The sequence below is a fragment of the Larus michahellis genome, chromosome 1, assembly GCF_964199755.1.
Source record: "Larus michahellis chromosome 1, bLarMic1.1, whole genome shotgun sequence".
Lineage (NCBI taxonomy): Eukaryota > Metazoa > Chordata > Aves > Charadriiformes > Laridae > Larus > Larus michahellis.
The window spans coordinates 1,036,685-1,050,373 of record NC_133896.1 but is presented as its reverse complement, the minus strand read 5'-3'; the positions used below and the strand labels follow the sequence as shown (position 1 = coordinate 1,050,373).

General features: G+C 67.7%; 2 protein-coding genes across 2 annotated transcripts in view; one reads left to right on the top strand and one right to left on the bottom strand.

Annotated features, from left to right (window-relative positions):
• The window catches only part of LOC141738011 (filamin-C-like), a 236,211-nt gene that overhangs the window by 211,146 nt on the left and 11,376 nt on the right, over positions 1–13,689 (top strand). The window lies entirely within an intron of this gene.
• Positions 9,512–13,644, bottom strand: ARF5 (ARF GTPase 5). Its single transcript, XM_074573111.1, has 6 exons — positions 13,451–13,644; positions 13,252–13,332; positions 11,657–11,766; positions 11,193–11,264; positions 10,234–10,359; positions 9,512–10,095 (listed from the first exon to the last, which is right to left on the bottom strand). The coding sequence occupies exons 1-6, from the start codon at positions 13,515–13,517 to the stop codon at positions 10,009–10,011; spliced, it is 543 nt and encodes a 180-aa protein (XP_074429212.1). The 5' UTR covers positions 13,518–13,644; the 3' UTR covers positions 9,512–10,008.

The following is a 13,689-nucleotide window of genomic DNA, read 5'->3' as shown; positions in this document are numbered from 1 at the left end:
GTGCCCCCAAAGCAAAGGGGCTCATCGACCCTCCCTGACCCTTCCCAACCCCTCCTGGGGAGCCCCCGGGGCCGGGACCCCTCCAACACCTTCTGCCTCTCTGTCCCCACAGCGTCCCCTCCCACCGCCCCCTCCTCCCCGCGACCCCCGGGCTGCCGCTCGCCCGCTGAAGCCGGTGCTGCCGTCACCCTGGGGACCCAGCACCCTCCCCAGGGCTCCGCGTCCGGCCGGCAGCCCCCGCCGAGCTCCCAGCACAGGAACAGGACCGTCTTCTCCAGCCAGCAGTCGGAGGCCCTGGAGAAAGGTGCGGCTCCCGCGGGATGCGGGGGACATTCGGGGCGCCCACCCCGAGCTGCCGCAGGGTGCCGGGATGGAGCAGGACCCTTCCTCGGGGAGGGCATTGCTGCTTTCGGGGCGGGGGGGGGGCTCCTGCTCCTTCCAATGGCACAGCCATCGTGGCGCTGCCCCGAATTGTGGGCACCGGGGCCTGGCGACGGACCAGCTGTGGATGCATGTCCTGGCATCGCGCAACGGGGGGGAAGACGGGTGCGCCGGACGGGCTGGTCTCACCCCAATCCCCCTTGCAGAGTTTCAGAGGGGACAGTACCCGGACACCGTCACCCGGGAGAGACTGGCCGCGGCCACCCGGCTGCCCGACACGACCATCAGGGTAAGAGGAGCCGCGCCATGCTGCCGCTCTCCGGCCGGGAACGCGCCTGGAGCCGTCGGCCAAAGTGGCCCGGCCAGGGGTGCTGCGCTCGGGGGTGCCCAGCCTGCTGGCGCGGGGGGCACAGGGCGCGCAGGGAGGTCTCTCCAAGCCATGACGCTGCTGCTGGCGGTGGTGGCAGGGGTGGGAACGGGCTCAGGCAGGCAGCGTGACAAAGGGGGGGTGACCCCTGAGAGCAGGTTTTGTCCCCAGCTCGGGGGGTCTCTACCCGCTGGTGGCTGGGCACGGGCAGGAGCGGGGCAGGGCTGGCTCCATCAGGACGTGCCGGTCCCTCGTGCTCCCTCCTGTCTGCCGGGGCATGGCCGGGGCAGCGGGACCCTCTGGCTGTCCCTGTGCTGGTGCCAGAGCCAAGCGCCTGCGCTGCACAGCCACGAGTGGCCGCGTGTCCCCGTCCCGGTGCAGCCGCCGCTCCCAGCCCCTGCCCGCCCCACCTCTGCCCCGCCGTGGGGCCAGCGCAGGGCCCGGGAGGTTGTGGGGACGCGGCTGGAGGCCGGGATGGTGCTGCAGGGCAGGGGCGCAGGGGAGGACAGCACAGCGCTGCAGAGCCGTGGCACGCGCCGTGGCATGCTGCATGGCACACTCCACGGCATGCACCATGACGCACTTTGTGGCACGCTCCACGGCATGCTCCCTGGCACATTCCATGGCACACTTGGTGGAACGCTCTATGGCACGCACCGTGGCAGACTCCATGGCATGCTCCATGGCACACTCTGTGGCGTGCACCATGGCAGACTCCCTGGCATGCACCATGGCACACTTTGTGACACACTTCATGGTAGACTCCATGGCGTGCTCCCTGGCATGCTGTATGGCACGCTTTGTGGCACACCCCATGGCACGCTCCGTGGCATAGAATCATAGAGTTTTTTTGGTTGGAAGAGACCTTTAAGATCATCAAGTCCAGCCGTTAACCCAGCACTGCCAAGGCCACCACTAAACCGTGTCCCCTCAGCACCGCGTCTGCCCAGCTTTAAATACCTCCAGGGATGGTGATGCCACCACTTCCCATGGCACGCACCATAGCAGACTCCCTGGCACGTACCATGGCACGCACCATGGCAGACTCCATGGCACTCAGCATGGCACACTCCCTGGCACACTCCCTGGCACGCTCCATGGCACACTCCATGGCACGCACTATGGCATGCTCCATGGCATGCTGTATGGCACGCTCTGTGGCACGCACCGTGGCGTGCACCATGGCAGACTCCCTGGCTCATCCCATGGCACTCTCCCTGGCAGACTCCATGGCATGCACTGTGGCAGACACCATGGCACTTTCCTTGGCACTCTCCTTGGCACACTCCCTGACATGTACCATCGCACTCTTCCTGGCACAATCCATGGCACGCTCCCTGGCACACTCCATGGCACGCTCTGGCACGCTCCCTGGCACACTCCCTGACACGTACCGTGGCACACTCCATGGCACGCTCTGGCACACTCCATGGCACGCTCCCTGGCACGCTCCCCTCACACACACACCCCGGGCACACTCGGTAGCTCCCGGCAGACACCCCTGCGCTGCCGGCAAACCTTCACGGCTCCATGGCAGCCCCTTCCCCTCCCAGCCCCAGCCCGTCACCGGCCGTGGCGGTGCACACCCGCGTGCACCCACGCGTCCCCCGTGCCGGAGAAACACCCCAGAGCCTGGCAGGGGCGTGCAGCCCAACGAGGTGCAGAAGACGCGGGATCAAACCCCTTCCTCCCCCCATGGCTGGGGACACGTGACAAGCCCGTGTCCCGGGACAAAGGGTTGTGCCAAGGAGCCGGGGGTGCGGGTGCCGCGGGGTGGGGGCCGGCAGCCTCAGCCTCCTCCCTCTTCCCCAGGTCTGGTTCTCCAACCGAAGGGCGAAGTGGAGGCGGGAGGCCAAGCAGAAGCTGGAGGCTGGCGGTGCAGGTGACAGCCCCGGGGTGGAGGGGACAGGATGGGGCCCAGGGGTCACCCTGGGAGGGACCGCGGCTAAAATTTGGCACTCAGCACTGGGACGCCTGGGTTCAGTTCCCCCCAAAATGAAGGCCGGGGACCAGCGCGGACCCGAGCCAGTGTGCTGCCCTCCCCACCTCTCCCCACACAGGCTCCTGGTGCGACTGGATGCTGCCCCACGGGGTGGCCATGGCTGCTCTCCTTCCCCCCGCTGTGACAGCCACTGGCTCCGCACAGGTAGGAGATGGCCGGGGGTGATGGGGACACCTCACCAGCGCTCCAACAGGCTCCGGGCACCCTCTGGAGCCCGCGCTCCCATTGCCCAACTGCTCTGAGCTCCCCGGGCACTGCCCTCCCGGGGGAGCTGTTTCTGTAGGGTGACACTTCGCAGGTCCCCTCCGGGGTGGCCTGGTCCCAAAGCATCCCTACGGATGCCCCATGACATCCCGCTCTCTGTTCTCCCCACAGCACCTCCGGGCCGCCCCCGCCAGCTCGCCGCAGCCCCTCCGCGGTCACAGTCACGGTCACAGCCAGGGTCTCAGCGCCTGCCCCGGCCCCCCGGCCCCGCTGCACCTCTGCACCTCCGGCCCCTGCGCCTGGGACGACGCTTGCTGCGGTAAAAGGGCCAGGAGGGGGGCTGGGACCCCCGGGGCACAGCCAGGGCGGGAGCCAGCGGCAGGGTGCAGGACCCCACAGGGTGCTGGGGAGCGCGGGGAGCCGGTCCCCCCGGCCCCGCAGCGATGGGGGGGTGACTGCTGGGGGGTGGGTGTCCCCTGCCCCACGGCAGAGCGGGGCTGGGGCAAGGGTGATGCTCCCAGCCCCATGCGCTGCCTGAGCCCCGTTTCCATCCCGCAGGCCTGACCCCCGGCAGCAGCCCCCCTCCGGCTCCCTGGCAGCCCCCCTTCGCCCTGCTGCCCCCCCGGGCTCACCTGCACCCTGCTGCCGGCCTGCTGCCCGGACCCCCGCTGAGCCCCCCGCCGCCGCTCCACGCCAGCTCCCCGGAGCCCCTCGCCTGCCTCCACGCACGGGGGTGTCCCTGGCTCTGAGGGTCCCCGGCGAGGCGGGGGGCTCTGGCGCACCCTCCAGTGCAGTGAGTTGGGGATGTCCGTGCACGGGTGCGCATCGGTGACAGCCGGGTCACCATCAGCTCACCGCCTGGAGTCCCCGTCACCCTCCCAGGAGCTCCTGGGACCCTCCCAGGTCCAGCAGGGCGGAGGGGGTGGGTGCTCGGGGGAAGCACCCGCCGCACTGCCCAGGTTTGGGTTTCTGTGGCTCAAAGCCTTGCAGGCGCTTGTGGGGGGGAGGTGAGTGTGCCCCTTCCCGGCTGGGCGAGGGGTTTATTCCGGTGCTACCGGCCACGGCGCAGCCCTGCCAGCCCGCAGAGCCATGGCTCGTCCTGCGAGGCTTTGTGGGGGACAATGCCAGCCAGCCCACCCAGGAGGTGCCAGCATCCTGCTGTCGGCACGGCAGGGTCCCCACGGCCACCCCACGCACTCGCCATCCAGCCGGCTGCTTCCCCTGGGCCACCCCCATCTCCCGTGGCACCCCCCAGTGCATCCTCCAGACCCTGCAGGGCATCCCCCCCCACACCTCTCCCCAAGATCCCTTCTAATCCCAGCCAGCATTTTCAGCCCGGCTCCGGCCAGGGCACAGCGTGGCTGGGACAACCCCCAGCAGCTCCCCAAACCGCCCCCCTGCAGTGGGGTGATGCCCCCCCACATCCGTCCCAGCGGGAGCTTGGCCACCCCCAAGGCAGGAAAGCTTCATGCTGGGCTTTGCCCGGCCACCGACCTCTTCCTCAGCCGCCTCGGGTGGCTTGTGGGGACCAGGAGAACAACCACATGCCTGGGGCTGTGGCTGGGGACAGGCAGTGGGAGCCGAGCACCTCGGGGACCCTCTCATCACGCCGGAGCACTCGTCACCACCCCCAGTGCCGTGTCCCTGTCCCAGCCCCTGGGATGCTGCCCACCTGCCTGCGTCCCTGCCCCGCTTCGCTGCTACATCCCCCAGTTAGCATCCCTCCGTCCCGTTCAAGCCTTTTCCCCCCCGTTCTATTTATACCATTAAATTACCCTTGGAAAAGTTAATTAACTGCAGGTGGGGAGGGCTTTTCCGGGTGCCTCCGCAGAAACCTCTAGCCTGGAGGGAGCTCTCCTAGCCAGAATGCCGGGGGGTCTCCGGAGCCGTGCGGGATGGACAAGCAGTAAGAAAAACTCGCCGTGGCTGTCGTGCCCCCCCCGGCCATTGCCCGTAGCCGCGGGCCAGCCCCCGAGCGCCGTATGGCTTCGGCACAGCCCCGTCCGGAGCCGGGCGGTCGGCGGGCAGGACCATGCAGCACAGCCAGGACCAGCTCCAGCCATCCCGGATCCCACGCTGGCCCCTCCACCGTCACCTCGCAGAGCCGACAGGCCCCGGCCGCGCGGCAGAAACCTTGCTCTAAATAAAAAGTTTTGGCATTTTCGTTTGTTTAGAAATGGAGCTTTAACGGTGGAGCCAAGACAAAGGCGCCCATCGCTGGCGCGGAGCGCTGCTGCAGGCTGAAGAAATAGTTTTATTGGAAGGAAAACAGTTGTGCCCTTCAGCCAAAGGAAACCGGCCGGGGCCGGGGGGCTCAGCCTGAGGTGAGGACTCCCCCCGGTTGCAGGGCCTGGGCAGGGACGCTGCCGGGGGTCACTGGTCACCGTCTCCATGGCCCCTAGTCGGGAGCCCAGCCGCTCTGAGGGTAGCTCCGTGTTGCAGGGCGGGGGGTCTCTCCCCCAGAACACCACCAGGCTCCAGCTTCATTTGTGTCTTTTTAAGCAAGAAAAAATAATTTGTATAAGAGAAAAACGGTCTATGGGCTTCTCCAAGTGAAAAACCATCCCAAGGGGACGCAGCCGCATTATCCCGATCCTTCAGTCCTGGGGGACACTGACGGCGTCTCTGAGGATGCCACTGGAGGCTTTCGCTCGCCTGCACCCCCGACGCAGCAGCTGCACCAGCCCCAGCCCCGTCTTGGCCGTCCGTCTGTCCCAGCCGCCCGGCTGAGCTGCGGCAGCATCCCGGGACTGGGCTGAGACCCGGCAAACTCATGGCACGCATTACTGATCAGCTTCTGGGGAAAGCCTTATGGGAACGGGGACACCTCCGGTGTCTGAGCAGACGCGTGAGACAGACGAGCAAGGATGCCCCGGGCCACCCCGAGCCCTCGGCACCCTCAGTCCACAGGTGCACCCAGCAGCTCCCTCTGCCCCTGCGATGCCGTGGGATGCCGAGCACCCAGCACAGCCGGGGCCGAAACACCCGGCACGGCCCCAGGCAGCTCCGTGATACACACGCAGCCCACGGCAGTGGGAGTTCAGCCATGCTCAGCCCCGGGCACAGGGATGGGGACAGGACGGTGGCATTGCCGTGACGGCAGGAGACCGGGACGGTGCACAGCAGCCCCCGCCGTGCTCCGGCAACACCCGCAGCCGCTCCCTGCCGTGGCTGGGTGATGTGAGGCTGCGAAATGCCCACCCTAGCCCGGGACCTCCACACGCCCCACGGCAGCTCCGAAGGAGCCTTTTCCTCCCAGAAACACGGAGCAGCTCGCCCGGGTTTGGGTGTATTTCTCAGGGGCGGCAGGAGGCCGGCTGTCGCGGTCACCAGCCCCCGGGCCCTGCGGCACCGCACGGCAGCAGAGCCGCGGTTCGCACCCAGCGCTTCGAAAACACTAAAAACTGAGATTGCTGATCTCACTAGAGGAGACCTCAGCAGGGGCCGGTGGCCGGTGCGGGACACTGCCACTGATGTGCCCGTTGGCACGGTGTAGGACCCTGTTTGCTGGGGCCAGCGAGGCAGGGGGGACTGCGGGGGCCATCCTGGGGCACCCGAAATGCCATGAGCCATCAGGAGCCTGCGGGAGCCAGCCCTCGGGGCGCCTGGCCACGGGGAGGGGGTGCAGGGCAGGACCCCGCAGCCCTTTGACAGCTCATACTAAGGTGCCACCCCTCAGAGAGCCCTCGCTGGCCACCATGGCATGGTGGGGGGCTCCTTCCCCGGCTTGGGGGGCAGCCGGGGTGTTTGCCCCCCCTTTGCCGTGACTGTGCAATGGCACGGGGAAGTTTGCATCCCCCTCCTGGAGAAGCAAGTGGGCAGCAAGCTCTCCTGCCTGCTCTCCTGCCCCCAGGCTCCCGCAGCCCCGACGTGGGGACATCAGCAGGGACATCAGCGTGGCGAAGGGGACGTGTCCTGGCCACACAGCTGCAGGGGAGGGGGCTCCGGCACAGCCCCGCACCCGCCAGCAGCCGGGGCCGTGGGGAACCATCAGGGCAGAGCGGGCAGCAAACCCGGGGGGGGGCTGCAAAGGGCACGTGGACTCCTGGGCTGCTGGCTCGGAGGCGGCAGTGGCCGGTGCCAAAGGGACGCCCCGCGGTCTTACAGCTGGCGCTTTCAGGGCACGGTTCATCTCAGCCTGAGGGTGATGTCCAGGCCAGGCTGGGGGAACTGGTGCTAAATGGGGCGTTAAATGATTCGCAGCGAGTGGCTGTCCTTTTGTTCCCCGGCTCGCTGAGAGCGGGGAGACGGGGCTCCAGCCCTGCAGTGCACCACGCTGCCCGCGTCGAGCCCGGTCCCCCCCAGGCTGCTGCTCCAGGCTGTCCCCAGGGAGATCGGGACACAGCTGTCCCCAGTGCCGGCGGGACCATGCACGACCCAGGGGAGGGAGCCTGGCACCGGGAGCCGACGGGCACGGGTCGCCCAATATCACCATGAGATGTCACCCACCTTGCCGGGATTAAGCGTCACCCAGGAGCCATGGCAGCGAGCGAAGGCACCGGCGTCACCTTGTCCTCTGCTGCAGAGCTGCTTTTGAGGCTCGAGGCTGCCGCAATTGTGGGGAGGTTGCTTCTCGGCCGAGCAGCCCAGCGGCTGCTGCACCACCAGCTGGGACGTGGCTTCTCCCGGTCCTCTCCCAGTCCCTGAGGATTCTCTCTGGGATGTGGCTTCTCCCGGTCCTCTCTCAGTCCCTGAGGATTCTCTCTGGGACGTGGCTTCTCCCGGTCCTCTCTCAGTCCCTGAGGATTCTCTCTGGGATGTGGCTTCTCCCGGTCCTCTCTCAGTCCCTGAGGATTCTCTCTGGGATGTGGCTTCTCCCGGTCCTCTCCCAGTCCCTGAGGATTCTCTCTGGGATGTGGCTTCTCCCGGTCCTCTCTCAGCCCCCGAGGATTCTCTGCCTGTGCTGTAAATCACGCCTGGTGCCCCACGTCGGGTGGGATGGGTGTGTGCTACAGCAGCCATGGTTTAACCCCCACTTTCCACCATGGGGCCACCTCGGGTGCATCTGCCTCTTGTCCAGCCTGGGCTCCCCGTGCTCTGCCCGTGGCCCCGCTCTCAGGACCTTGGCACCAGCCCGGGTTGTGGTGCTACGCCCCAGAGCGAAGTGCTCCAGGGCAACCTTGCACCAAAGCACCCGGGAACCCCCCGTCCCGTCCTGTCCCCCCATTTTCTCCACCAAAGGCCAACAACTCGCATCAGCTCCGGTGGCAGAGTCGGGGCTCTGGGGCGGCAGCGCTGAGCCCTGGGAAACTGCGAGCTCTGCCCCCGGGCTCCAGCTGCCTCCCCCCGGCCCCCGATGCCCCCCAGTTGCCCCGAGGGAAGGGGCATGCAGAGGGCCAGCCCCAAGTCTGCCACCAAAGCGGGGTGGGTGTGGGTCCCCCCTCCCCTCGCTCCCTGGGCTGGGAAAGGACCCAGCTCCCACCTCCCTGCCCTGGCCCCCGCTGCCCCCTCACTGCCTGGCCAGACACCCCCAGGCTGGGTGGAAGCCCCCCAGCAGGATGGATGCACCCACCTGAGGCGTTACAGGGGGACAGTCAGCGCATCCCCACAGGGACATCATGGGGGGACAGCCAGCACATCCCCACAGGGACAACCTTGGGGACAGCCAGTGTAATCCCACAGGGACATCATGGGGGGACAACCAGCGCATCCCCACAGGGACAACCTTGGGGACAGACAGTGTAGCCCCACAGGGACAGCTTGGGGGGGACAGCCAGTGCGTCCCCACTGGGACAGCCTTGGGGACAGCTAGGGCGTCCTCACAGGGACAGCCTTGGGAACAGCTAGGGCATCCCCACAGGGACAACCTTGGGGACAGCCAGTGTAGCCCCACAGGGACAGCTTGGGGGGGGACAGCCAGCACATCCCCACAGGGACAGCCTTGGGGACAGCCAGTGTAACCCCACAGGGACAGCCTTGGGGACAGCCAGCACATCCCTGCAGGGACAGCCTTGGGGACAGCCAGGACATCCTGGAGGGACAGCCACCGCAGGGCTCACGATTTCGCAGGGCAGGCAGCTTGCGGGTGCACCTTGCCGGGCGACCCCCCCCCCCGGTGCCACCCACACGTGGCACTGCCACCGCCAGTCCCCAGGGATGCTCCGCGCCTGCTGCCTCCCCCCAGCCGGCCTCGGGCTCCCAGGACCAGTCTGCTCCCCCTTCTCCCAGTGCTCGCCACCAGAGCACGGCCGCCCTCGCACTGGGCTTTGCCCAGTCCCACTAATTACAACCCAATTAGCGCTCCTGCAGCACGTGGCCTGAGCCGACCCCGCAGGGCTTTTTTCCCCGGCGTGGCCCCAGCACAGGCACCGTGCGGAGGCAGCACCCACCCCGACAGCACCCTGGGGCGGCTCTAAAACAGGCCAGACCCCCCTCTTGGTACCAGGGGATGAGGAAACCGGCTCGCAAACGCATCTCGGAGGCTCTGCCCACCTCCTCTGCGCCCAAGCATCGCGCACGCAGGGTTTTATTCTGGCCCAGAGATGCTGGTGGAAGACGCACGTCGGGGAGGGGGGCTCTAAGGTGGTCCCCACAGGCAGCCAGAAATGCGCCGGGCGCGGGGTACAAAGTGGTGGAGTTTAATTACTCGATATACAACAGCACGTCACGCAGCCATACGCCCCCTCCCCGAGAGAAAGAGAACTATAAAGTTTATCGAAGGATAAAAAGGGGGGATCCTTCCTGTCCCGCAGCCCAGGGCTGCCTCCCAGCCCCGCTCAGCCCCCGCTGCCGGCTCTGGGTGAGGAGCGGGGACGCTCGGGGACATGCCACCCCAGCAGGTCCGGGCAAGCTCTCGCAGACAGCACATGCAGGTGGGGAGGGCAGCCAGCACGCAGCGCTGCCGGGGCAAAGGCAGGACACCACCGAGTGGAGCTGCCCCAAGAGTCCTTGAGGTTCAAGTCCCACCAGATAAACACACAGAGACGAGGCCACTCTGGGGAGAAAGGACAAAACCACCCCGCCCCCCCTCCCCAAATAAAACAAAGAAAACCAAACAAAACAGCAGTTGGAAGAGACGTCCCTGGCTCATTCGGTCACTGTGCCGCCGGCCCGGCTAGCGCTTGGAGAGCTCGTGCGATAGCCAGTCCAGCCCGTCGTAGAGCCCCGTGCCCTGGGTCGCACACGTTGCCTGCACGTACCACTGCAAAACAGAGGGAGATGGAGAAAACAGCTCTGGGCTCTGCAGATCGCCCGCCCGCTGCACCCCAGGAGCAGCCCCGCAGCCCCACGGGTCCCTCCCGCAGGGACGGGGACGGGGACGGCACCCCTGGCCACTCACGGTCCTGCTGCGCAGCGTCTGCAGCCCCAGCTTGTCGGTCAGCTCGCTCACCGCCATGGCGTTGGGCATGTCCTGCTTGTTGGCAAACACCAGCAAGACGGCATCCCGCAGCTCGTCCTCCTGCAGCTGCGGAGGGAGCGGGGACGGCTGAGCCGGGGGCGGGCAGGGGGGCTCTCGGTGAGCCATCGGTGACCCCCCGCAGCACCGGCACCCCGGCAAGCAAGACCCGGGGACAGACCCAAAGCGCCAAGGGCCCTCCAGCTCCTCCGCTCACCTCCAGTGTCTTGGCTGCCCTCCTGTCCCCATCGTTGCCCGGAGGCCTTGGTGGCACTGGGATGCTCTTCCAGGAGCACCCATGCCCTTCACTGAAGGGACGCCCACGTTGGAGCGAGGGGCTCCAGGGATGGGGGGGACACAGCAACCGCCGCGGAGACAGTGCAGGAGAGGGGACACGACGCTCCCCAAACAACAGCAAGCGGGCAGCAGGCATCGTCCCGTCCCTTCTCCCTGCTCTCGGGCTGTGACACACTCTGCTCTGCGCCAGCTTCCCTCCCCAAGGATGCTCTGTCCCTGCCTGGGCAGCCGCACCGAGGAATAAACCACCCCCACCTCGCAGGCTGGCTTTCGGACATAATTTCTGGATGCTGCCCCCCCTCCGCACATGCCCTGTGTGCGTGGCTAGCAAAGCCCTGACTAAATAAAACCCAGAACCGCATTTTCTCAGCCATTTTTCCCCCTTGCAATTGCCCCCGATCGCTGCAGGTCCAGCCTCTGCCTGGCAGAGCCGTCGCTGTGGGGTCCCCAAGCCCATCTCTGGACGGATGCCCCCGTCGTGGGCAGAGCCAGGTCTCACCTCGCACCCACCCGGGTGCTGCTGCAAGGCCGGGACAGCGAGAGGAGGGCGCTGGGGGACCCCCCACCTCCCTGCCAGACCGAATCCCCTCCCCCCCATCACTCACCATCTTCTGCAGCTCCTCGGCAGACTCCTGCACTCGCTCTCGGTCATTGCTGTCCACCACGAAGATGAGACCCTGCGGGAGAAGCCAGGCTGGGGCGGGCAGCTTGCGCCGAGAAGAGGGGGACGTCCCAGGTGGGCTGCAGGTACGCCCAGCCAAGGGGGAGAGCGGCCCCACTGCCCACCCAGGCCCCCCCTTGCAGAGCCAGAGCACCCCGGGGACGGTGCTGCCCCCTCAGCTGCTCCTCCTCCGGACCCCTCTGCCTCGCTTCCCTCCGACAGGCTGATGGGGCAAACACCCACACGCCATCCCAGTGCTCCCAGTGCCACCACTCCAGGGACTGGGATGCACTCCCTGCCACCGCTCACACACCCAGCTCAGGCAGGATCAGGCCACAAGCCCCGGGGAAGCCCAGGGCTGGCCCCGCTGCGGCTGATGAAGTTTATCCCTGCCCTGACGCCGCGTACCTGCGTGTTTTGGAAGTAGTGCCTCCAGAGAGGTCGGATTTTGTCCTGGCCGCCCACGTCCCAGACGGTGAAGCAGATGTTCTTGTATTCCACCGTCTCCACGTTGAAGCCTGCAGGGGTGGGGGGGGGGGGGGCAGGAGGGGCATGGGCAGAGGGTGCCACTGCCTCTGGGTACAGCCGAGGAGAGCCTGGCTCCACCTCCATCCCACATGGGATTTACACACATGGATGAGACCCCCCCGCGCCATCTCTTCTCTTGTACTGTCCTCGTACGAGAGGTGCTCCAGCCCCTGCACCATCGCTGTGGCCCCGCGCTGGACTCACCCCAGCACGTCCCCTCCTGCTGTGGGGAGCCCAGCACCAGACCCAGGACCCCCAGGGGTCCCAGCAGAGCTCAGCAGAGGGGCAGGAGCTCTTCTCCCCACCCACCCACTCCCAGTGCTCTGCCCAGCGCAGCCCAGGGTCTGGTGGCCACAAGCCACAAGGGCATACGCCCGGTGCTTGCTCAAGTTCCCCCCCACCAGGACCACCAGGACCTTCTCCCCAGAGCAGTCTCCAGCAGGGGCCAGGGCCTGGGGCTGTTCCTCCCCAGGGGCAGGACTTGGCACTCCCCTGGTTGACCTCCATGAGGTTCCTCTGCCCATTTCTCCAGCCGGCCCAGCTCCCCCTGGACAGCAGCACAACCCTCAGGTGTACAACCACTTGTCCCTGCTCGGGGCCACCCGGAAGCTTGCCGAGGGTGCTCTCCCCCCATCACCTCGGTCACTAATGAAGGTGTTCAGCAGCGCTGGCCAGCGGGTGACCACAGGTAGCCAGCCTCCCTGACCCAGAGGCTCAGCCCATTCCCAATCCACCCCCACCAGCCTTGGGAGATGCTACGGGAGACGGCGCTGAGCACCCCGCCGGGGGCTCCGCGCCGGGATCTGGCAGGAGAGCACCCTGCCCTGCCTGCTCCGCTCGGGCAGCCCGGACCCACGCGCTCTCAGCGATCTCCTGCCCACGAAAGCGCCCTTGTGCTCCCCGGACCGGAGCCAGACCATGCCGGAGTAATGGCACTGGCTCCGTCTTCATCACGGCGGGGCAGGCGCAGGTCAGGGAGGGTGGTCTGTGCCCATGCCGGTGCTGGGGACCACAAGGGCTATTTTGGGGTGGGAGCCGTGCTCCTCACCGGGCACAGCCCGGTACCCAGACAGGCACGGGGTAACGGGAGGGTAACGGCTAGGACAGGGCATCGTGGTGTCATGTGGCCCATCTCACCCCAGGTGGCCCCCAGCTGATCAGGGCGCACCGGTGGGGGGGGACCCTCGGGAGAGCGGTACCCGGGTGGGCACTAGGGCCTGCGGGATGGGCGGGGGGGGGACCCTGCCCGGTGCCAGGTGTCAGAGGGAGGATGGGGGGCTCTGCCCGGTGCCCAGTGCTCGATGGGGGCCCTGCCCGGTACTGTGTGCCCGATGGGGACCCTGCCCGGTGTCTGCTGTCAGAGGCACGGTGGGGGGCCCTACCCGGTAACTGGTGCTGGCTGTCAGCAGCAGGGTGGGGGTCTTGCCCGGCACCCGGTGCTCAATGGGGGCGCTGCCCGGTGCCGGGGCACTCACCGATGGTGGGGATGGTGGTGACGATCTCACCCAGCTTCAGCTTGTAGAGGATGGTGGTCTTGCCGGCAGCGTCCAGCCCCACTGCAACGAGGAGGCGGTGTCACCGGCGCCGGTTACCGGTACGTGCCCCGGCCTCATCCCCATCCCCATCCCCCGCCCGGCCCTGCTCCCCGGCCCTGCTCCCCGCCCCCGCGCTCACCCATCAGGATCCGCATCTGCTTCTTCCCGAAAATGCGGGAGAAGATGGCGGAGACCGTGAGGCCCATGGCGGCGGCGGCGGCGGGAGGGACGGGAGGGGACGGGAGGGGACGGGACGGGCCGGCCGCGCTGCCACCCCGCTGCCTCCGCGCTCCGCCGCGCCGCAGGCCCCGCCCCCCGCGCACCGGGACACGCCCCCACGGCGGCCGCTCCGCACCCTGCACCGCCAGGCCACGCCCC

Excerpts from the sequence above, each read along its gene's own strand:
- ARF5 (XM_074573111.1), bottom strand. The coding sequence starts at position 13,517 with ATGGGCCTCACGGTCTCCGCCATCTTCTCCCGCATTTTCGGGAAGAAG. Across the intron at positions 11,265-11,656 it reads ACTACTTCCAAAACACGCAG|GGTCTCATCTTCGTGGTGGA; the intron begins GTACGCGGCGTC and ends CTTCTCCCGCAG. Across the intron at positions 10,096-10,233 it reads AGACGCTGCGCAGCAGGACC|TGGTACGTGCAGGCAACGTG; the intron begins GTGAGTGGCCAG and ends TCTGTTTTGCAG.